Source organism: Lissotriton helveticus, chromosome 11 (genome assembly GCF_964261635.1).
Source record: "Lissotriton helveticus chromosome 11, aLisHel1.1, whole genome shotgun sequence".
NCBI lineage: Eukaryota > Metazoa > Chordata > Amphibia > Caudata > Salamandridae > Lissotriton > Lissotriton helveticus.
The window spans coordinates 111,936,898-111,960,010 of record NC_136072.1 but is presented as its reverse complement, the minus strand read 5'-3'; the positions used below and the strand labels follow the sequence as shown (position 1 = coordinate 111,960,010).

At 46.4% G+C, this 23,113-nt stretch overlaps 1 protein-coding gene across 1 annotated transcript in view; it reads right to left on the bottom strand.

The window, feature by feature from the left end:
- Positions 1-23,113, bottom strand: part of ACTL6A (actin like 6A) — a 126,440-nt gene that overhangs the window by 31,665 nt on the left and 71,662 nt on the right. Inside the window, exon 13 of the mRNA XM_078665363.1 lies at positions 11,879-11,965. Coding sequence (XP_078521489.1) covers positions 11,879-11,965 — 87 coding nt within the window. The remainder of the gene's footprint in view (positions 1-11,878; positions 11,966-23,113) is intronic.

The following is a 23,113-nucleotide window of genomic DNA, read 5'->3' as shown; positions in this document are numbered from 1 at the left end:
GAGTAACTGCAAAAAAATAAGGGTAAGCTCCAAGACAGGGCAAACTGCAAAATACACCCCTCATTAGCAGCACATACTGAGTCATCATGTTTTCCAAAGCAATCCCAGAGTCCCCCGGGCCCAGTCAAACCACCGTGACCCGGAAACGCAACTGGAGAGACCGGGGCTAATCTAACCTCGCAGAAACAACACTTCATTGACCACAAATAGCACCCTTGCAATACAAAATAAGAAAACCAGGTGGGGGTCGTGAGGTTTTTTTTGTGTGCTTGTCTCTCGATTAAAGTTTGGAATGTGTTCTTTTTTGGGTGCATTATTATATATGTAACACAGCTGATGAAACAAGTTGGTGTATTAAGCTGTTCAGGCAAGGACAATAAATGTTTCCGTCTTTCCAAGATCAACATATTCAGTACTACATATTGCCTGGTAACGAGTCAGAGAAAAGAAAAAACTATGGGAATTCCTAATACTTTCAAAAATAATGGATGCAAGTTCACTGTATCTTTAAAACAAGCATGCGAGTGGTGCGCCATAGCGAGCCATCTGCTTTGAATTATCGCGCGCGCGTCTGGGCACGATAATTCAAAACAGATGGCGCCCGTGCGGGTAACCGCAAGCACTAGGTCGTGGGCGGAGCAAGGCGGGGCATGCACCCGCCTTTGCCCAATTGCGTGCTGTCTTTCTTAGAAAGTCGCACGCAAAGGCCAATAGCCTGTGACCAAAACAAAAACACATGCACAAGTGTGTGGTCAGATTTCTGAAGCCCTTACATGGAGCCGCGCAGAGCATGTGCGCTGGCTCAGGCTCAACCTAAAAAGAACTACTACGGTCCATTCAGTAACACTATTGAAACATTCAGGAAGGTAAAAAAACAAACAAAAAAAAACAATGATGGAGCACTTCTAAGTGGACATGTTGCATAATAACATCTTTAGTCTCCATGCAATCTATATGAAAGTGCCCCTGTTTGACATGGACACCCCCATTTTTGTCTGGTATTTGATGCAACTTTGACTGAAGTGCACTGGGTTCCTGCTAACCAGGTTCCCAGTGCCGGAGTTCTTTCCCAAAACAAGGTAACTGAGCAACTGTTCGACAAGTTAGTAAATGGTATCCCAGGAACCTAGGGCATGGATGCTAAAGAGGGTCCTCCCTGTGGGTTGCATCATGTAGAGACCTGTATACAAATTTCACAGACTGCCATCGCAAGCTGCGTGACATGGTGCAAACCATGAGTGAAAACACGACATGACACACCCCTGTGTGTCATGCCAAAGACACTGCATCTAATATATATGTAAGTAACTCCAACAGCAGCCTTCGAGGCATAAGGCAGGGTGCATTCTATTTTATGAGGACATATCTGCATGAGCACGTCTGTCCCTGTGATATCTAGTACTATTACTAGATATTGAAAGTGAGCCGGAAAGCTATCTAAAAAGTATGTACTGGGCACTGGCCAAAACAAGATCCCCAGCTACATAATGGCTTCACTGAAACATATGGTATTTGGTATCAAACACCTCATATTAATGAACCCACACTGATTCCAGTGATGTATTTATTAATAGATGCAACAGAGGGCACCTTAGAAGTACCCCCTGAACCCTACTAGCCTTTTAGTGTGCTGGCTGATTGGTGCAGTCCAGCCTGCTACTGCAGACAAGCTTGACCCCCTAGGGGAAGAGAGCCCTGCGCTCAGAAGACAGAAACAATGCCTGCTCTGGGGTGAAGTGTTATTACCTCCCCCTCCCCCCCTCAAGAAGGCTGGCACATCAGCATATCAAGGTAGGAGGCTTCAAAGGCCTGTCACCTTTGACATGGGACCCAAGGCTTTCCCAGACAAAGGAGATGCCACCCCCTGCCTGGGCCATCTGCCGTCAGGACAGACAGGAAAATTAGCAATGCAGGAGGCGTCTTGCACTACCAGGCTGGACACCTCTAGGGTGAACAGCCTGAAGTGAACAAGAATCTAGAAATGGCACCATCTTGTGTGTGGTGGAATTAGAAATACTGGGACAGGGTGCTGCCCACTTCCCAATGGAAGTTGTCATCTGTGGGGTTGTAGTGACCCCAGGGATAAGTAGTCCATTGGATACTACCCCTCAGCCCCCTTAATGCCCCTAAATTGAGCATTTAGGGGCTCCCCTGACACCATGACTTAAGATTTTGACAGACCCAAGTATAAGTGGACTAAAAAGACTGCCGACCCGAGAACAGAGAAGTACGACTGACTAGGCGACAACCCTATCTGCCTGCCTGCTGCACCCGACCCTCGTGGAGCAACCAACTCATCTTGACGCTGCACAGACACCAAGAAAGCTGGAGGGCTGCCAGTGCTTCGTAAATTGCCAAAGAAACTCCCTTGAAGTAGAGAATCTATTCCCCGACAAGCTGAAAGCACCAAAGACGCAATACCCGCTTCAACAACCTGCTGCTCACCGGGACAATCAAATGCAGGAGCCACCCGGGTGGAGGTTTCAGTGTTTGAACAGGTCGGATCCATCCTCCCTCCAAGTGTGGGGACGCCAGGACCGACCGGAGGTACACAGCACCAAAACCTGGGGTACTGGACACATTGCAGCAGCCAAGGCTTGATGTATCCAGGCCGGACACCAACGCTGTGGAAAACCGACCTGCACGAGGGACTTCAGGGACAATGAGACCCACATTGTGAGCGGTCCAACTGTCCTGATTTTCCCTCTGCAGCAGAAAACAAGACAAAGAGACCCTCTGACCACGGCCACCCAACACCTCAAAGCACCCCTGCACCTGCGCTCTAGAGTCCGAGGAAGGTGACTGCGTCAATGGGGTCATGAGAACCTCAAAGGCTAAGCCCACCCTTAGGTGTGCCAAGGCTGGACTTCCAGTCGTCTTTATGCAGGCCCCCTGACACCAGCACTGAACCAGGCACCAAAAGACACCACTGCACCTGCGCTCTAGAGCCCGAGAAGTGGACCAAAGGTGTCCCTCCATGCCCGAGCATCTCAAGGGTCGAGCCCCCCCCCGGACTCTTTACATAGTGTACCTCTTTTGGTCCACTATACAAAGAGTACGCTTCCTACAGCATTCTTTGAAGAGGTTATGGGAAATGGACTGAAGCACAAACAAATGACAAACAGACATATACTGAAGTACACAGGAAACTATACAATGGTTAATCACTTAAAACAAGGTGTTTAAGCAAAGGGAAATGAGTGCACAGGTACTTTAAAAACCAAAGCACAGACATCACAAATATTCAGGTGAGGCACTTTCTCTAGGGAAATCGTTACAAAATTAAGTTGAGCGATTTCTTACAAGTCTTTCGATTGAGAAAGACAGATTGTGAACTTGCTGTGGGCTTAGAGCCTACCAGCAGCTTGCTATTGGTTGGCTTTGTCTTTCATTTTTATGCTTCTTACGTGATAGCATGCCTTTCTCTTCTTGTGTTTGTCTCTCCTCTGCAGCACTGCCTCTTTACGATTTTGATTGGCTGACTTGTATCCTTCTACTGCTCATATTTAGGGAACGTTTGTTTTCATTCAGTACTCCAGGAGAGTGCATGTGCTTTCTAGCCATCTACAGCTAAGCACAGCAACAGGGATAGATTTCTTCGGCTCTGGGTGAAGAGTAGAATTTAAGGGTTGCTTTTGCTTTATCCCCTACGTTTCACAAAGTGCATAAAAGCACAAGCTTTGGCACACACGCATGATTATGACAGTGGGGAAAGGGTTACGACTGCACTAAGTGCACATATCAGGCAGAAGGTGTACTTGGTAGTACCCTTCTCCTGGAAGCCCACAAATCTGCTCCCTGGGCTACTGCAGAAGACCAAATGGCTGAATTTTTGTAAAGTAAATTAACTTGGCAAGATTGTCCATTTACTTTCTGGCACTAGCTTATTCTTTTTAATTTCTGTTCAGAGTTTTAGGAGTGAAAATTATTTGAAAAACAAGACCCGTGCCACTCATGAAGATAGAAAACATTGAATTTTTTGGGGGGATAATCAATTTTATTAATATTTGTATGAACAGAAAATATTGAGTTTTGAAATACCATAAAATATGTGTTTGCATATCCTCCAGTATTTTGAAAGGCTTTTTTCTTATTTAGACAATGCAAACATCGGGAAAGTCAACAGTTCTGCACTCACATTAGATAGGCGAGACCTACTGGCTATGCCAATTTTTCTTTACTCTGGTGGAGTATTACAGAGGGTGTTGACTTTAGTAGGGAGGGGTTCCAGTTCACTCCCCATTGCCTGATAGTTGATATGGAGGGCAGGTTTGTTCTCAGAGGGAATTCAGGGGGTGCTATGCTGACCACTGTTTACACCTTTCGTCCCTATAATCATCAGAATTACTTCCACAAAGTCTTTAACACTAAGGTAGGCAGAGTTCACCAAACAGGAACTATTCATAGCAGGAGGCCTAAATATGAACAACAGATATAGAGCAATTGTTGCAACAATCAAGACCATCTAGGATTTGAATATATTGAGCCTCTGTGGCAGGTGGAAGGGGCTCCATCCAATAGTGAAGGACTAAGCTTTTCTACTTACATGCTTCGTGCACAATAAACAATTTCCTTTTTTTATGTAGGAGCATGACTCCGATGATACGACAGCTTACAGAAAGAAACTCTTTCTTAGATCATTTGCCGAACATACCGATGTAATCCTATCAAATAAGGAGTAAAGGTCCAGAATATGGACTCTGTGTTCCTGTATGCCTAATGACTGTGTGGTAAAAATGAAATATCTGAGAGCATTAGATAGTTCTTTTTATACAATAGCATTAGAGACATGCCTCTGGATGCTGTTTGGAAAGCATTTAATGCATTCTTTACAGTCAAGGTGTACCACATGCAGCAACCTTTAAGAGGACCAGGAACTCGGAGTAGGAAAGAAATATGTAAATAACAAGGCACAGCAAAAAAAGTAATGAATCATGAGTTTTTCCCGAACACTAACAGGGATGAGTATACCCAAACACAGATCTCTCTAATGGGGTGAAATTGCCTTCCTCAAGATCAAACAAGCATTGGCATAACCAATAGGTCTCGCCTTTGGGACCTTATAAGTGTTTAGCCATGCAACAGATGATGTTGTTGCACCAAGGATATTGTACTGCATAACTAAATACTTATAAGGTCCCACGGGCAAGACCTATTGGCTATGCCGTGCCCCCCAATTCAAAAGTGGGCAGCTTATGCCGATTGGTCACTTCTACGGCTACTAAAGTCACATTCAACCCGAGGCTTTAGAAATAGATGTGCATTTCAGAAAGTGACGTCCTCGCGGGTTCCTCCAGCTTAAACGGAAGTGACGCTAATTGCTGTGAAAGGAAGCCCGTCAACATGCCGCTCAGAAAGAAGAAATTATGCGCAGCTAACTTACTGTAAGAATTCACAACCTAAAACCCGTCGCTCTGAACAAACGGTGTTGAGGGAAAGCAGCAGCGAGATTAGGACAATGCAGCCCACTCTCCAGCCCTGCAGACAGCAGCTTGTCAGGTACCTAATTTGAAAATAGTCACCTGCAGGTTAAGACCCTCCGGAGAGACGAAAAAAAGAAAGGAGTCAGGCATGGCACCTTGTGCTTGTTGGTGCCAGATTACATTTCCACAGCAGCTGATTCTTTCGTTTACTTTCATTGAAGCAAAACCGGCCTAAAATGTAATATAATCTGCTGTAAACCCAAGTGTTAGGCACTTAGATGGCAGCTAAAAGAGCCTAAAAATAAATGCCTGGCTGCGTCCTCCGCAGACTCTCTGGCTGAGAGACCGTGTTGGTTTTAACGTTTTTCAGGAGATAAAATATGCAGTAGCTGCACGTGGATTAGGGCAGCCCATCCGGCCAGACACAGGAGAGGCATGTCGCAGGAATAAATAACAAACACCAGCGTGTAGCAGCACAGGACACAGCGTCATCACGCTGGCGAGCAAGAGCCCACCAAAACACACATGCTAGAAAAGCAACTCAGTGTCACGCTCCCTGAGCGGCTACTGCAGTATACTTTATTTTCGAAAGTTTAAATGGGATCCCTTCACATAAATATTTACCTGGTCAGTAGGAATGTAAACCAGATTTTTGATTGGAAATATGCAGCGTGATTCAATTTCCGTGGCCCGGAGGTCCCTTCCTGCCAGGCATTCCAGTCCGTTGATAGGTCCAATTCAGACCCCTTTGCTTAACCTAAAAATGCATCCACCAGAACCCCCCAAAGCATTTGTACGGTAGTTCCTCGACTGCTCCATTTGCTCATCCAAACAACAGCTATTCAAGGACCCCTTAGTCAGCTGCAGGGCTGATTTGCAGGCAAAATACCCCGGACCTGAAACCACTCAATAAATATGCGTGTAGAGTTAAACCTCAGCTGCTCAACAAACAAGCGCAGCGAACGCAGTAATTAAAAACAGATGGCGGCTGCGGTTAGAGCGGAAGGAATAAGCGGGGCAAACGTGCAGCTGCAGCGTCCCGTGAGTGGAGCGCTCATAACCAGCGGCTGGTGTGCGAGAGGAAGGAATAAGCGCGGCAAACACGCAGCTGCAACGTCCCGCAAGTGGAGCGCTCGTAACCGCAAGCCTTATGCTGTGGGCGGAGTCCAGAGTGATTCCAAGAGGTCGTTTTCCTAGAGCAGCGCATGCGCTAGGCTCGACCTAACAAAAAAAATCATTAAAGGGGGAAGGAACATCATGAAACTGTTTACCCTTAAAAACGAAGGCACAACTTAAACCCTTATAAGTGCATGGGAATGTGCTTAAAGAAAGGAAACTATGCCGAGGAAAAAGACAGCATTATTTGGAGTTTGCCAGACAGTACTCAATCACAAACACAGCATATGTCGTGGCAGCTGTATTACAAGTCATTATAGTGAGGGCCACTGGAATTTTGCGGTTGTACAGACGCAGCGATTTTAGCATATTTATAGATTTGGCGCATAATCCATCACCTGCCGCATAATCTGTTTATTAAAAAAAAAATCTTCTGGTTCAAATGGTTCAAAAGTAACTAAAAATGCAGCGAAGTGTTGTTGCACAGTGGAAGGTCCTTAGCAACAGAAAGGTGACAAGTCCAGCTTTGCAAATTGCTACATTTGGATGTTAAATCGGTACTAATGAGGTGCAACAAATGCCCCTACAATGTTACCATATTTAACAAGCATTTGCAATGCAATAGGTCTCGCATTAGGAAAGTTTGAGCTATTGGTCTTGTAAATGACAATTTTTTAATTTATGTGTTGGTTTTGAAAATAGCTAAATTAATAGCTTTGTCATTTACAATGCCAATAGTTATAACTTTCACAAATGTGACACCTATAGCATTTGTAATGCAACATGTTTTGTATTTACGTGACTTAGATGTATCGATATTACAAATAACAATGGCTTTTAATTTTTTTAAATAACTAATACCTAAATAAAAGTGATCGTAATTTATAATGGCAATAGCTTAAACTTTTGTAAATAACTTGTGAAGATTATGTTCAGTATTTTATTGTGACAAAAATCCAAGAACAGAAGTGAAATATTAACATCTTTTTGTGACATTTGTAATAAAGCTTGAAACATTGAGAGAACATATTTGAACCAGTTGTTGTTGAATGGTTGCACAGATTGATGCTGTGATGGCGACGAGTGATGCTGTGGCGTTCAGTGATGCCGCGGAGGCCTCGAGTGATGCTGTGGTGTTTAGTGATGCCGTGGAGGCCCCGAGTGATGCTGTGGCGTTTAGTGATGCCCTGGAGGCCCGGAGTGATGCCCAGAGTGATGCCTGGAGGCCCCGCGTGATGCCCTGGAGGCCCGGAGTGATGCCCAGAGTGATGCCCTGGAGGCCCCGCGTGATGCCCTGGAGGCCCCGCGTGATGCCCTGGAGGCCCCGCGTGATGCCCTGGAGGCCCCGCGTGATGCCCTGGAGGCCCCGCGTGATGCCGAGGAGGCCCAGAGTGATGCCGAGGAGGCCCCGAGTGATGCCGAGGAGGCCCAGAGTGATGCCGAGGAGGCCCAGAGTGATGCCGAGGAGGCCCAGAGTGATGCCGAGGAGGCCCAGAGTGATGCCGAGGAGGCCCAGAGTGATGCCGAGGAGGCCCAGAGTGATGCCGAGGAGGCCCAGAGTGAATCCGTGGAGGCCCCGAGTGAATCCGTGGAGGCCCCGAGTGAATCCGTGGAGGCCCCGAGTGAATCCGTGGAGGCCCCGAGTGAATCCGTGGAGGCCCCGAGTGAATCCGTGGAGGCCCCGAGTGAATCCGTGGAGGCCCCGAGTGAATCCGTGGAGGCCCCGAGTGAATCCGTGGAGGCCCCGAGTGAATCCGTGGAGGCCCCGAGTGAATCCGTGGAGGCCCAGAGTGAATCCGTGGAGGCCCCGAGTGAATCCGTGGAGGCCCCGAGTGATGCTGTAGTGTTCCAGAGTGATGCTGTGGTGGTGCTGTGGTGGTGCTGTGGTGGTGCTGAGTGATGCTGTGGTGGTGCTGAGTGATGCTGTGGTGGTGCTGAGTGATGCTGTGGTGGTGCTGAGTGATGCTGTGGTGGTGCTGAGTGATGCTGAGTGGTGGTGCTGAGTGATGCTGAGTGGTGGTGCTGAGTGATGCTGAGTGGTGGTGCTGAGTGATGCTGAGTGGTGGTGCTGAGTGATGCTGAGTGGTGGTGAAGTGTCATTTCAGCCAACAGAGGGAGCCTCCGACAGATCAGACCACATTAGTGAGTCATATAACGGAGGGGGTCCCAGAATGCCAGTAGTCACACAACACGATATACACTTGATGTACGAGTTGACATATGGGCCTTAAAATAAACTGCTAGAACGTTAGTCAATACAACACTAGTCCTGCTTGCCTTTAAGTTTTTAAGATGTTTGTGGTTTTATATACCTGAAGTGAAGCTCTCGGCATAATGAGCTAGAGCTAAAGTGAAATATGGCCGTGGGCAGCAACCAACGTTAGTCTATACAACACTAGTCCTGCTTGCCTTTAAGTTTTTAAGATGTTTGTGGTTTTATATACCTAATGGCAAAATGTAAATATAGTTCGGTTGTAACGGGAACAAACAATAATAATCAACAGGTCATTGAATATTGAGATTTGTGTGGTGCCAAAAACAAGGGAATAATGAAAGTAAAAGCGTCCGGGAAGCAACAGCAGGGGTGAATTATGGGGAAGGAGAAGTGAGGCAGAGCGCGCGCTGGGGAAGCTTCACGCTTGAATGCCTGAGGCCGAGCGCACGCTGGGGGAAGCTTCAGATGCCTGCCCTTCACCACAACCTCCTCCTAGTAACTTAGGACTTCAAAGTCTCGTTGGAGAATAAGTCTGTTGCCTCCTCTAGAAGCTTCCTGGAAATATGTGACAACCTAGAAGTCTTGTCCAAAGATCACTTCTTTGCCATACAAGTCAAGAGTCATATAGCCTGGCCAAAAGTTCTTACATTTACCACCACTCCATGAATCTCACAAAAAGTAAACCCAACATTTTCAATTCTAAAACAAGAGCAGTAGCATGAGTGAACTTGCGACAAAAGCTGCTGCTGGTAAAACAAAAGCATTTTAAACGTTTAGGAACTACGAACCGAAACCGGAGCCTGGCGGATTGGCAAAGTAAAAGTGGCATAAGATATAACAGCCTGCCACTAAAAAGCTATTGAGGGAAATGCCGATAGAAAGAAAGAGGGGCGGGGGAGTAACGGGGTGGCGAGGTATTGCGAACCGTAATGTTATTGTTAGTTGTTTTGGCAAGAGCAGTAGCATGAGTGAACTTGCGACAAAAGCTGCTGCTGGTAAAACAAAAGCATTTTAAACGTTTAGAAACCACAAACCAAAACCGGAGCCTGGCGGATTGGTAAAGTAAAAGCGGCATAAGATACAACAGCTTGCCACTAAAAAGCTACTGGGGGAAATGCCGATAGAAAGAAAGAAAGAGGGCAGGGGAGTAACGGGGTGGCGAGGTAGGGAGGAGAGAGAGGGGCGAAAGAAACATGGGCGGGGCTTAAGAGAAGAAAATCGGGTGGGTGAGAAAGAGGATTGGATGGGAGACGGGGAGGGCAGAGATGGGGTGGAATGGGGAAATGTAGGAGGGATAGTGAATGAGGGGGCAAGAGACTGGAGTGAAATGGATCCAAAATAAAAAATACAAGTTAAAGGCACTTACTTTATGACGCGGAAATCAGGATGGGGCAAGAGAGACGCAACATGCACGTTCACCATTGAGTGTGAGAGGAACAAGATGTGGCTTGGGGGAATGAAAGTAAAAGCGGCCGGGAAATGCTCTCGGCATTGCGGGGGGCGCATTCCTTTGAAGTGAGAGCACGGCCTCGCAGCCATGAAAGTGAAACTGCTGGGGTGAATTAGGGGGGAGGAGAAGTGAGGCCGAGCGCGCGCTGGGGTGAATGCCTGACGCCGAGCGCACGCTGGGGAAGCTTCAGATGCCTGTGGGAGGGAGGCTGAAGGGTTTGATGTGGACGCGCGTTTCGCACGAGTGCACCACATGAACTGTACAAAATCCGCAATGGTTTCAGAGCTTGGTTTGCCTACTATACTCTCGTCTATTTATCCCTGCGTAATATTAAAGTCGAGACCTAAAAATGACGAAACAATGACGTAAAACTATTACAAAATTAGCTGCATTATGCTGCATATTTTGCCAGACCCTGGACGCATAATTTACACAACCCTGCTTCATAATTTGGCCCTCTCCTGTTGCATAATTCCAGTGGCCCTGATTATAGTCAATGGTACTTATACGGTGGACAGTACATCTGCCAAGCTCTATATGTGGCCCATAAGGTGGAAGTTTTCCAGGATTTGTATGTTAAATTATAAACCTGGAAAGAAGTTGAAAGGCCTAAGTCCGGAGCCTACTTGGATATGACAGCAGTTAACTTCAACTCTAAGGCTAGACCCATAAGTAAGGAAGAGATAAATGGTGGTGACAGGTAAGACACCATAGAGTAATTAAACTGATTTTCTGGAAGGATTGGCTTTTATTTTTACAAACATTCACATTCCAACAGCCCGAAATTCTTCTGGTTTATGAATGATGACATATTACACAGATATGGGTGATGTAAACCACACCATGGATACTGCCACCATCACAGTCATACCCAATCCTGCACAAAATCATACACAAAAGGGCTTTAAGTTTACCTACAATGATGCTAAATACTGTACACACATCCCCTCCCGCCAAGGTTGGATACACTTCTTCTGATTATCATTGGTTTAGATCAAGCAGGGGTTGACTTGTGCTGGAGAGGTGGATAATTCCAGCAGTGTTTTTGCTTGTTGCGGAAATTGCTTTGTGGCTTGATCTTATTCACTGCAGAATTCCTGCCTTTCTTAATTTAGTATACTTTAAGGCAGCTACTAGGTTATAAGAGAGTCAGTATGTGAAACATATAAATAGATATATTATCGCCAAAAAGAAGTGTTAGATAGCTGGAGCTTGCAGCTGTAACCTGATATGACCTGCAGATTAGGGCTTGAATCGTAGCAAGGTAACACAGCCTTCCAACGTTATGAGTAACAAACTAAGTTTTAGTAACAAGTGCTATTTAAAAGCATAGACTCAAAAGACATGTATTATTAAATGCTATGTAAAAATCAAGTTATAAATACGTTTATAAACATTCCTGCTGCACATTTTAGAGATCTGCATTCTTAAAGGTTATGCAGGAAGCGATGCCACTTTTACATTTGTTTTGCGATGATTATCTTATTCAAACTACCTTCCTGGAACAACGATTTCGATAAATGTATTAAATACTTCTACCCATCCCAAAAGGTTGTATTTGCATTTTAAAGCACAAAGTTTAAAATCAAAAAATCTATACCAACTACCCGGTTTAACCCAGATGCCTCTAGCAAACCTTTTTATTTTTTAAAGTGCCTATTACAAAAAGATTACCAGAGAAGCCAAAATTGAACCACCAATCCAAGAACTGAACCGTCGTTCCACTGTTGTGTTGTTTGCTATTAACTTCAACCGCATGCTCTGCAAGGGTGACAAAGAAGATTGTTAGTCCTAAAGAAAAGAGACCAGTATTCTTTTACCTTATTTTCCAACACAAGACATTTTCAGGTGCAGCAAAGAATAAGATTCCAATTATCTTTTTACATCTCAAGGGAATAACTGTAATGGATATAAAATTTACTAATTACATAATTCCGTCCCTCTCCATTGTCTTAGATTTGACCCTACTTTCATATATTTAGAATAATACCAGATTGTCACTAATATATTTAGGCCGAACTTTTCAGTAGTAACAAGAACATGCAGCTAGGGTTCCTATGGATTGAATCTAGAAACCATCAAGTGGTCTGCAATCGAATTTCAAGTGACCAGTTTTAAAATGTGATGCGAGTGTCCTATTCTTTGTTGAGACACAGATGTGTAGCTTTAAAAATATGTAAAAATAGTACAACAGTAAGAGGCGCTCTGGCGTTGTGCCCATGCTGTTGAAAAAAGAAAAAATGAAAAAAAAACACTGATCATTTTCCCATTCATTAGAACTGAAGTTTGGCTGTCTTGTGATCCTCTCCATAATGCAACTGACAAAGGTTTTCACCCCTGAAAGAGGAATCTTACAAGTCTCAGCAATATCAATCAAACATCCCAGCATATGGATTAAATAATACCTATATTGTATTTATGCGTAGAGCTCTTAGGCAGTCATACAATCTGGCTGACAAGATCTTTTGAGAAGTCTGGAACCGAACTGCAGCAAATGGGAATTATTAGTTTAGTTTTTAAGTTTGTTACAGCCACAGGTATGTATAATCCTGGCACACTCACTGAATAGGCACCAACCACCATGCTGCATCATAAAAGTTCAAGGCAATAATGTATTAGGTCATGGAAAGTAAATGGCCTCAATAATAAAACAGAGGTGTACAATAAGCTTAGTTTAATGGCCACAACAGCTACATTCTTGCTTCACCCAGGGGTCTAGGGTGGCCACTCTTCCTCAAAAATCCTTCCACCAGCTGTATCAGCAGTTCGTGCAGATAACTTCGGTTACTATGTAATGTTAACTGGTCAAATGGAGTGACGCCAATCAACCCTTATTAGTGTTTATGCCCTCACTAACCAACTAAAGGGCACTTTGGCACATCACTAATTTTCACCTGGACACCCCAATTGGAACGACAGTTATAAGAGGAGATTGTACCCAGCAGTGGAGTCCAACATCTGATATCGATCTACGCGGACGATATATTGTTGTTCCTCCGCGACCTGGAGACTGACCACACGGACATATACGAGATCTTTGAGAACTTCTCCGCAATCTCGGGCCTGGCCATTAATCCCGAGAAGTCCATTGGCTTCTACTTCCGGGACACTCCGAATGCCGGCTCCATACCTTTTGGGGCTCACCTCATCCCGGTGGCTCCTGCTACATTTAAATACCTGGGGATTCAGGTCTATAGTCAACAAGAGGACCAGATAGAGGGAAATATTAAAAAAGCTATATCACGTCTCCGCGCCTCGGTGGGATTTTGGACGACGCTGCCACTTTCGATCATGGGAAGAATCGCAATCTCTAAAATGGTAATGCTACCCCGCATGCTCTACTTCTTTGTTAATCTACCAGTAATTCTGCCACAGTCTCTTTGACACCCTCAATTCGCTCCTAACCACTCTGATCTGGGGGGCGGGGAGACGACGGATTGGACTTCGTAAGCTACAGTTGGGCACCAGAGCCGGTGGGCTGGGTGCCCCTGACTTTAGAGGCTACTACTAGGCTAGCCAACTTCAATGGCTATCCTATTGGACGGCAGGACGGAACCTGCACGAAATATATTATACGACTGACAGACTGAGACGGGGAGAACTGCATGCCCTGCTACTCCCGAAGAGCCGCATTCCTGCGGAGTGCCACTCGCTCCTGCGCACAGCTCTGAGATGTTGGCGGAAAGCCTTAGCATATACGCCCTCGGCTGAGGCGTATGCGGCTAACATTTCCCTGTTGGGTGTTCCGACGCCACAAGGCAGGCTTACGGACAGAGTGCTTCGACCATGGCGTGAGGCGGGAGTGGAAAGGGTTGGGGACTTTTTTGGAGATGACCACCTTCTTACCCATGAGGCCTTTGTACAGGCCACTGGTGCCCCCCCAGACTGTACCTGTTGCATGCCGCTGTCACACACTACATACAACACAGATGGGCACCCCAACGCCTACAACCCCCACAACATGAACTAGTACACTTGTTGTACTACATGGGACCGGGAGAACACCTAGTGAGATGGTTGTACACGGGGGTTAGGGAGCATGCAGCAGTCTCACTCACCGCGCTTCTGCAGACATGGGCGCACGACACGGGCCAAGAGCTGTCCGAAAAGGACTGGGCCACGATACTAGAACATCCCAGGCGGGTATCTCGCAATGTCCGGTTCAGATTTATACAAGCGATGGTTTTACACAGGGCATACCTGACCCCTATGAGGCTCCATAAGATGTTCCCGGACTCTCCCCATAATGGTCTGCGCTGTGGAGAGGAACTGGCCGGGTTCCTACATATGTTATGGTTATGCCCACGACTTCTGGAGTATTGGTTGGGGGTGTGCCGGACACTGCGGACGGTCACGAACCTGCCTGTGCCGGAAGAGGTGCTGTACTGTCTGTTGGGTCTGCCCAGAAGACCTAAAGCGCTGAAGGCCCAATTGAAGCTACTGGACCTAGCACTGCTGTTAGCACTCAGGACAATCACAATGAGATGGAAGTCCTCTAGATCCCCAGGGATACACCTTTGGCAGGCAGAAGTACTTAAATGGGGAAGGGCGGAGGGGATAACACTTAGGAGGGAGGACACATGTGGCCTCCGGAAATTTCCAATTTCCCATGAGTGGGAGGCTATGCTCATTACACTGGAGAGCGAGGACCTAACCCAGAGTGTGGGGGACGGATCGGGGACCTAGACAGGAAGAGTCACACGGAATATAGTGAGTGAGGGTGTGCCCCAGTTATTCCTTGCACTATTACCTGTACTATCCCATGATGCAACATACATTACCGCCTACATCAGCCAGATGCGTCCGAGCACACTTTAGATGAGAGAATTGATCTACCGCCGGGAGATGGGAAGTTCATGTACACAAGAGGGTGGGGGGAGGTGGGAGGGCAAAGGGATGTTTGGATGATACCTTTGTATCATCTTATGATGCTGATATGCGACAGAATTGTGTATTACTAGTGTTAATGTCTCCTATTAGTATCAAGGCTGACAAATTAAAAGTTGGGGTCATGCACGGGGTGAAAATAGAAAACACCGGCTGATATGTTGACACTGTGTAATGTAATGTACAAATATACGATACTGCAGCTGTGAATAAAGTTTTTCAAAAAATAAATAAATAAATAAGAGGAGATTGTAACTCTGTTATAGATGCTTCCCTAGATGTCAGTAGTTACCCCTCCTCAAACAGACCTGTAGCCTTATCAAGGGAGGTGCCTACATGCACTGACGCTCAACAACAGATGGCGAAGATTATTTGTGGATAAGCCACATATTTATTTATTTATTTAGGAGTTTTATATAGCGCTAGCCTGACCTGAGGGTATCAGAGCGCTTCACAACCGTTTTTGAGCAAGATTCGTACAATAAAGCAGTATTATACATATAGGTTCGGAAGTCCAAGTGTGCTGAGCAGCACTGAGGTAGTCCGCGAGTCCTTAGATAACCTTATAGAGTGTACGTTGTCTTGGGGTTGATACAATAAAGCAGTATTCTACATATAGGTTCGGAAGTCCAAGTGTGCTGAGCAGCATTGAGGAAGTCCGTGAGTCCTGAGATAACCTCATAGAGTTCACGTTGTCTTGGGGTTGAATCATAACAGGGAGGAGGTAAGTCTAATGGCTGCAATGTGTCTGGGAGAGACCACTAGCAGGAATTTGCGTTTAGATGGCGGCTATCCATTCGGGAGGTAGCGGTTGAGGACAAGGACTTCTAGGTGTTTTTTAAGTTTTGTGAAGGACGAGATAGTCCTGATACAGACTGCGATGGCGTTCCAGATTTTGGGGGATATTTGTCCAGCAACAGATATATCGGGGTTTATACATGTACAAATCCTCGCAATCTGTTTATCAAACCACTCCTCTGTGGAATTGTTTTTTCGTCCATGCAGATCAGTCCCCAGGGGCACAGGGGTAAATGTTTGGTGGCTGAGGGATCAAAAGCTGCATACTTTGAAATCAACACCAACTTTGGGTCCTGTCTCACCAACATTTTGGAAGCATTTAAAGCAGTCATTGGTGAAAGAGCAATGTACATTCTTAGAGGTAAAGCTAAAACGAGGGAGTGGGCAATTGTATAATTTAAAGAGCAAACTAGTACTTTAGAAAAGCAGTTAGTAAATTCTCACAATCACTCTACCCTCAAAATGCTTGAAGCAGCCAAGCGGACAATGAAATAAAAAATGTGAGATATAGCATTGGAGTCCTGGGTAGTATCACAAAGCGTGCAACCTGTTTCACAGGTAAGCCAACTAATTCAGGCCAGGACAATCCCTTCAGTACTATACAGTGAAGGGAAAATAATCACAGACACCATTCTCATAACATAATGTTTGCCAGTTACTGTGAATGTTTATATGCAAAACAACTCTTGCTCCAGGCAGAAGCTGAGAACACTTTCAACAAAGGCCTCAACATGCATGTGTTGTCACCTGATGATCGACTATGGTTAGTTCTCCAAAATAACTGCTGTAGGAAGCTGACTCTATATATGGTATATCTGTTATACTGCTGCTCAGCCTGGGTGATTGTGTGAGAGAATGTTGGAGAGTGGAATGTCAATGTGTGTGAGTGTCAGTTGGTGGATGGGCTGAGCAACAGTGAGGCTGCTCCTGGTGGGGTTCTCATCTTGTAATATCTTACCTGAATAAAGATACCTGAAGATACTACATGGAACAGTCTACTTTAGTACAACATATTTTGGCGACGATCTATGGAAGAACCTACCTGTGCTACCTCAATGGATTGTTACTATGAAGCTTTAACCAGTTCGTCGCTGATGACTAGCTCAGCTCGTCATCAGTTGCGCCGCTCGCACGCTGATGACGAGCTGAGCTCGTCATGTAACGCGGCTTTTTAAAAAAAGCCGCGCAGCGCGAAAAAAGCCGCCGCACGCATGCGGTTAAACAACGTCAAGGTAAAGGACTTTCTTTTAAAACTGTACCCAGCATATTTAAAGAAACCTGGCACCCCTGAGCCCCATCAGTGACCACTCCATCGGTTGCCCCCAACCCGCGAGTGCCAGTTTATGTTGGACTTTCTCCTTCTCCACCCCCTGCCTTGGAACTGCATTCCCTGTCGCAACCCCTGTGTACCAGTTCTTGCTGTTTCTTCAACCAAACTGTGCTTGCTGCCTTTTCTGCTACTTTGGTAGTGTTTTTCTGCCCTGCTGCCTTAGAAGAGACATCCCTGTCTGTGTCTCCTGGACCAACATGTGCGAGCAATTCATGCATTTCGAGTCTAGAGTGCCTATGCACATGGGACAGAGTTACTATGGATGTTTAGCTTCCCTGCCTTCTATTTGTTTGGAGAGGTGCTTCGTTAATTGTACTCGCTCCCTACATTGTGTCTTCTAATGCCAGACTGGTGTTTGCCCCCTGTTTTTGCCATTTAGCAACTATCAGAGCATCGCACTTTTACTGCCATCAGAGTGCTGCCCCTTTCACTGCTATAAACCTGGGCAAATTGGGGACATTTTCTAAATTTTTATTCTTCGGCAGTTTGGTCACTGCCTATTCTTGTCATTTGGCAGTTCAACCGCTCTCCCTGCAGTCTGAAAGACAGACAGCACGCGTTTCCTTGCATGCGCGATCCTACCTACTTTCTCTAGCCCTCCTGCGTCTTCGTGGGATCAGCAGCTTTGACGGCTTAGGCACGTTCTGCTGCCATGACGTGCCATGAGCCACCCGGCGCCTCTTTCGTTTACATCCCGCCATCTTAACCTTGAAGCAAGCTGTCCCATACCAGCTTGGTTTTCGACCGGCGAGAGTTCAAGATGTTTGCATAGCGGGAAGGAGCGTCATGTTGTACCAACGCATTCTCAGGTGAAATGCGCTTCTTATTACTCTGACTGACTGCTGCTTGAAGTCTTTACATCGTAATGCTCATATTGGATTCCTCCGCCTGTCAACTTTTATTACTTCATCCCTCGGGGACAGGCACACCTGCGTGAAATACTGCAAACAATTAACATCTTATCTTGTTTTTTCCATGCTGCCTTCCGTCTAGTTCAAATCTGCACACCTTCATAAGAAAACAAGTTACTTACCTGTAACTTTAGTTCTCCAGTATTGGAATCTTTCATAGATTCACATGCCTGAATCATTCCCCGTTGTCGAGACGGGAGTCTCCGGTATATAAAAAAACAGTGCTTAGTAGTAAAGCAAACTGAAAAGAGGCCTAGGCCCATTTCCCTTTTGCAACCCATAGCCTTTGTTATGTAAAAAAGGCCCAAACTTTTCCCTGAACCAATCAGAGCTCCTCACCCTCTAGAACACTCCTGAGAGAACCTTCTGCCGCTCAGATTTTTCGCGCACTTGTGCAAATAACACACTTCCTGTGCTAAATCCGAGGTGAGCCTCTCAGGAGAGGAGGGTGGGTGCATGTGAATCTATGAAAGATTCCAATACTGGAGAACTAAAGTTATAGGTAAGTAACTTGTTTTTTTACTCCAGTATTGGAACTTTCATAGATTCACATGCCTGGATCAGAATAGCGAGCAGTGAAAAAACAAAGCACATTTTCCTGATACATTACAAAATCATGCAATCCCATTAGAAATGAAGCATAATCTTATATACATATATCCAAACTTCTATATAATGTGACTTTATAAACAAGAGAAATTATGGATGGAGGGATGTAAGAAAGACTCACCGTTACTGGATGATATTCCGCAGTACCGCCTCTCCCACCACCGCATCCGATTCTGCGGCTGCCTCCAAGCAGTAGTGTCTGGTGAAGGTGTGCGCAGATGCCCAGGTTGCTGCTCTGCAGATATCCTGGATTGGCACTCCTCCTAACAGTGCAGTGGATGTGGCCACCGCCCTCGTGGAATGGGCACGGACTCGTGCATTCAAAGGCTTTCCAGCAGCTTGATGACAGTAGACAATTGCACTGGAAATCCATCTGGCAATTCCCCTCTTAGACAGTGGGAAACCCTTCCTGGGTGCGCTGAAGGCGACGAATAACTGAGAAGACTTGCGAAACGCCTTCGTTTCTTTCAAGTAAAATTTCATACATCTCTGAACGTCCAGCGAGTGCAATACTCTTTCTGCCGCTGTTGATGGATGAGGAAAGAAACGTTTCAACACCAATGGTTCGTTCAAATGAAAATCAGTTGGCACCTTCAGAATGAACTTCGGGTTTGTCCTGAGAATCATTCTATCCTCCTGGAACTGCAAGAAAGGCTCCTGAATCGTGAGCGCTTGTAGTTCACCTACTCTTCTCGCTGAAGTCAATGCAATGAGAAGAGCCACTTTCCAGGACAAGAACTTCAGGTCTGCCCTGTGTATAGGTTCAAATGGTGGCTTCATCAATTGAGAGAGTACAATATTCAGATTCCATAATGGTGGTGGAGACTTTCATAAATTGTTTGATAATCCTTGAGGAACATAAAGATGGCCCTGACGATGATCTCCTGTAGCGGGATAACGCAGCCAAATGCACCTTGATGGAGGCGTGTGCTAATCCTGACTTTGCTAACAGCAGAATGTAAGGTATAATTTGATCAGGTGCAGCAGTAAGAGGGTGAACATCATGTCTCTTACACCACAGACAAAACCTCTTCCATTTCATCCTGTAGGTTTTGTTGGTACCCTCCGCTCTGGCCTTGGACAGGATCTCCCTACATTCGTGTGAGATGTTCAGATGGCTAAAATCAGTGTTCAGGAGAAAGGCTGCTAATCGCAAGGATTTCGGGTCCGGATGGAGCACCTGCCCCTTGGACATTGTCAGAAGCGATGGAATTAGGCGCAACCAATTGGACGGTCCTCCGACAGCAGCAGTAGTAGTTCCGTGAACCAGTGTTGTCTGGGCCACCATGGGGCTACTAGGATCAGCCTGCACGGCTCTTTCTTGATCTTCACCAGTACGCGGGGGAGAAGAGAAAATGGAGGAAAACCGTAGGCAAAGATGCCGGACCATCCCATGGAAAACGCATTCCTCCAAGATCCCTTCTGGGGAAGCCAGCTTGCGAAGTACTGGCATTTTCTGTTTTCCCTTGTAGCGAAGAGGTCCACTATCGGTGTTCCCCATCTTCGAAAGACGCTGTCCAGGATCCCCTGGTCTAGCTCCCATTCGTGGCAGGAGGATTTTAGCCTGCTGAGGGTATCCGCCTTGAAGTTTTGATCCCCCGGGAGGTGTTCTGCTGCCAATGATATTCCTTGCTGAAGAGCCCATTCCCATATCTCCTGGGCTTCCTGAGACAGGGAGAGAGATCTCGTTCCCCCTTGCTTGTTCACATAATGCATCGCCGTGGTGTTGTCTGTTCTTACCAACACCGGCGAACCTTTTATCCTTGGCAGAAAAGCCAGTAATGCCAAGCGGATCGCTCTGAGCTCCAGCAGATTTATATATAATTGCTGCTCCTGTGCCTTCCAACGACCGCTGACTTGAAGGTCCTGAAGGAAAGCTCCCCATCCTTCTAACGACGCATCCGTCGTTACCACTAGCGGAGCCGCTCTTGCCAGAAACGTCAGTCCTTGAGACACATTTGCTTTTTGTGTCCACCACTTTGCTGCCTGTTGCATCACTGGTGTTGCCTTATTGTATCGTCGAAGGACCCCTCCGCCTGACGCCATTGGAGATCGATCTGTTCCTGCCATGGTCTCATCCTTAGCCTGCAGCAAGGTACCAGGGGAATACAAGAGGACATTGTGCCCAGCAAGGATTTGTACCTGCGGACTGAAAGAGACTTTCTTTTTACCAAGTTTTGGAATAGGGACACAATCCTCAGTTGTCTTTCCTCGGAGGGAAACGCTTTGTTGCATTCCGTGTCCAATGTTGCCCCCAGAAATGTGATGACTTTTGTTGGGTGGAGGTTTGACTTTCCCTCGTGAAGAGTCAATCCTAGATCGGCGACTAAGTCTATGTAGGCCTGTGTCGACGCTCTGGCCTGTACCTTTGATGGTGCTTTGACTAACCAGTTGTCGAGGTAAGGAAATATTTGATGTTTTTGCTTCCTCAACACAGCCGCCACTGGAGCCAGACATTTCGTGAAAACTCTTGGCGCTGACCAAGCCGAATGGCAGTACCCTGAATTGGTAATATCTTCCGGCTACCCAGAACCAAAGGTACTGTCTGTGTGCAGGATGTATCGGCACGTGGAAATACGCGTCTTGTAGGTACAATGTGGTCATATGATCTCCTGGGTTTAATAACGGAAGGATGTCCTGCAGAGATACCATCCTGAAAGATTGTTTCTTGAGATAGGTGTTTAAGGATCTGAGATCCAGAATGGGGCGCCACTGGAGCTTGTTTTTCTTGATAAGAAAAAAACGGGAGTAAAACCGCTTGTTTTCCTGGGATTTTGGTACCGGTTCTATTGCTCCCTTTCGGAGCATTGTCCGAATCTCCTGCCGGAGTTGATGCAGATGATTGGCTCTCTGGTGCATCGGTGGCGTACAAGGGGGCGCTTGAAGAAATTCTAGGGTGTGACCGAATTGAACTATTTTGAGGACCCATTGGTCCGTTGTTATTTTCTGCCAATTGTGAAGATAGTGGGCAATCTTTCCACCCAGGGGAGCATCTGACAGAGCCGGAAGATGGAGGTTGTCCTTGTCGACGGGTGTTGTCCTTTCCCCGGCCACCCCGTCCTCTTGGAGTTGATTTTGTATATCCCCCTGATTGACACTGGCTGTATTGCTGACGGTAAGGCTGCGATGAGGACTGATAAGAAGAAGAATATCTCCCCTGTTGGTATCCTCCTCTATACGAGGACTGTCCTCTACCCCTGGAGCCACGAAAAGGGGTTTTCCTGTATTGCAGTGTTCCCAGAGCCTTTGCAGTATCAGTATCCTTCTTGATACTCTCCAGAGTATCATCAATATGTTTCCCAAATAATTCTTCTCCATTGAAAGGGAGGTCTAAAATCTTGTTTTGCACCTCCGGCCTAAATGCTGTTGCTCGCAGCCCTCCTTGCCTGCGCAGGATCGCAGCTCCTCCCAATGATCTAAATGCCGTGGTAGCTATATCCATAGCGCAGTCTATGACTTCAGCCGAAGTCCTCTCTCCTTCCATGAGAATTTTCTTTGCCTCCTGCTTCTCTGGATCCGGCACCAGGTTAACGTATGGAGACAGGTCACACCACATCTGCCGGTCATACCTTCCCAAGATAGCGAGGGCATTAGCAGCTCTCACAAGCAGAGCCGACATTAATGAAAACCGTTTTCCCGCGTTATCCAACCTTCTGCCCTCTTTGTCTGGAGGTGCTGCAATCGGAGCAGATGGGTTCCTGGATTTCTGTTGAGCCGCCTGAGTGATAACAGAATCCGGTTTGGGATGACCCAAAAGGCAAGATGGAGCATCAACCGGTGCCTTATACTTTTTATCCAGTCTGGCCAGAACCGGTGTTACCGTCGCTGGCGTCTCCATGACCTTTAATCCTTCCTTCCAAATATGAGACACTATAGGCAGGGATCGTACAGATTTTCGATACGAGTCCTTGAAGTCATATAGAAAACATTCAGTTTTCTCTTCTGTCATGGTCAGTGCAAATCTCTTAGTGGCTCTTTCCATCAAATTATGAAATCCACCAATGTCCTCCAGTGGAGAATCTACTGGTCTCTGCGGAGGAGTTGAAGGTGATGGGGCGATATAGTCATGCCATTCTGCACTTGTGTCCGCAATCTCACCATCCTCATAATCGTCATCCGAGGTATCGTGGTGTGTTGTCGGCGGTGGAGACCTAGCAGTAGGTTCCGGCACAATCTCTCTCCTACGAATCGGCGTCCCTGGAACCGATCGTGGACGTGGAGTAGGCTCTAGGGCCTGTTGAGCGACTGAGCGCTGGGTATCTCTTCCTATAATCCTCGAACATTCCCTGGAGATCCTTCAACAAAGAGGATGGCACACTGGTCATCTCCTCCCGTTGCTGTTGGCGATATCGGTGCTGTTCCTGGGGTTGTTCT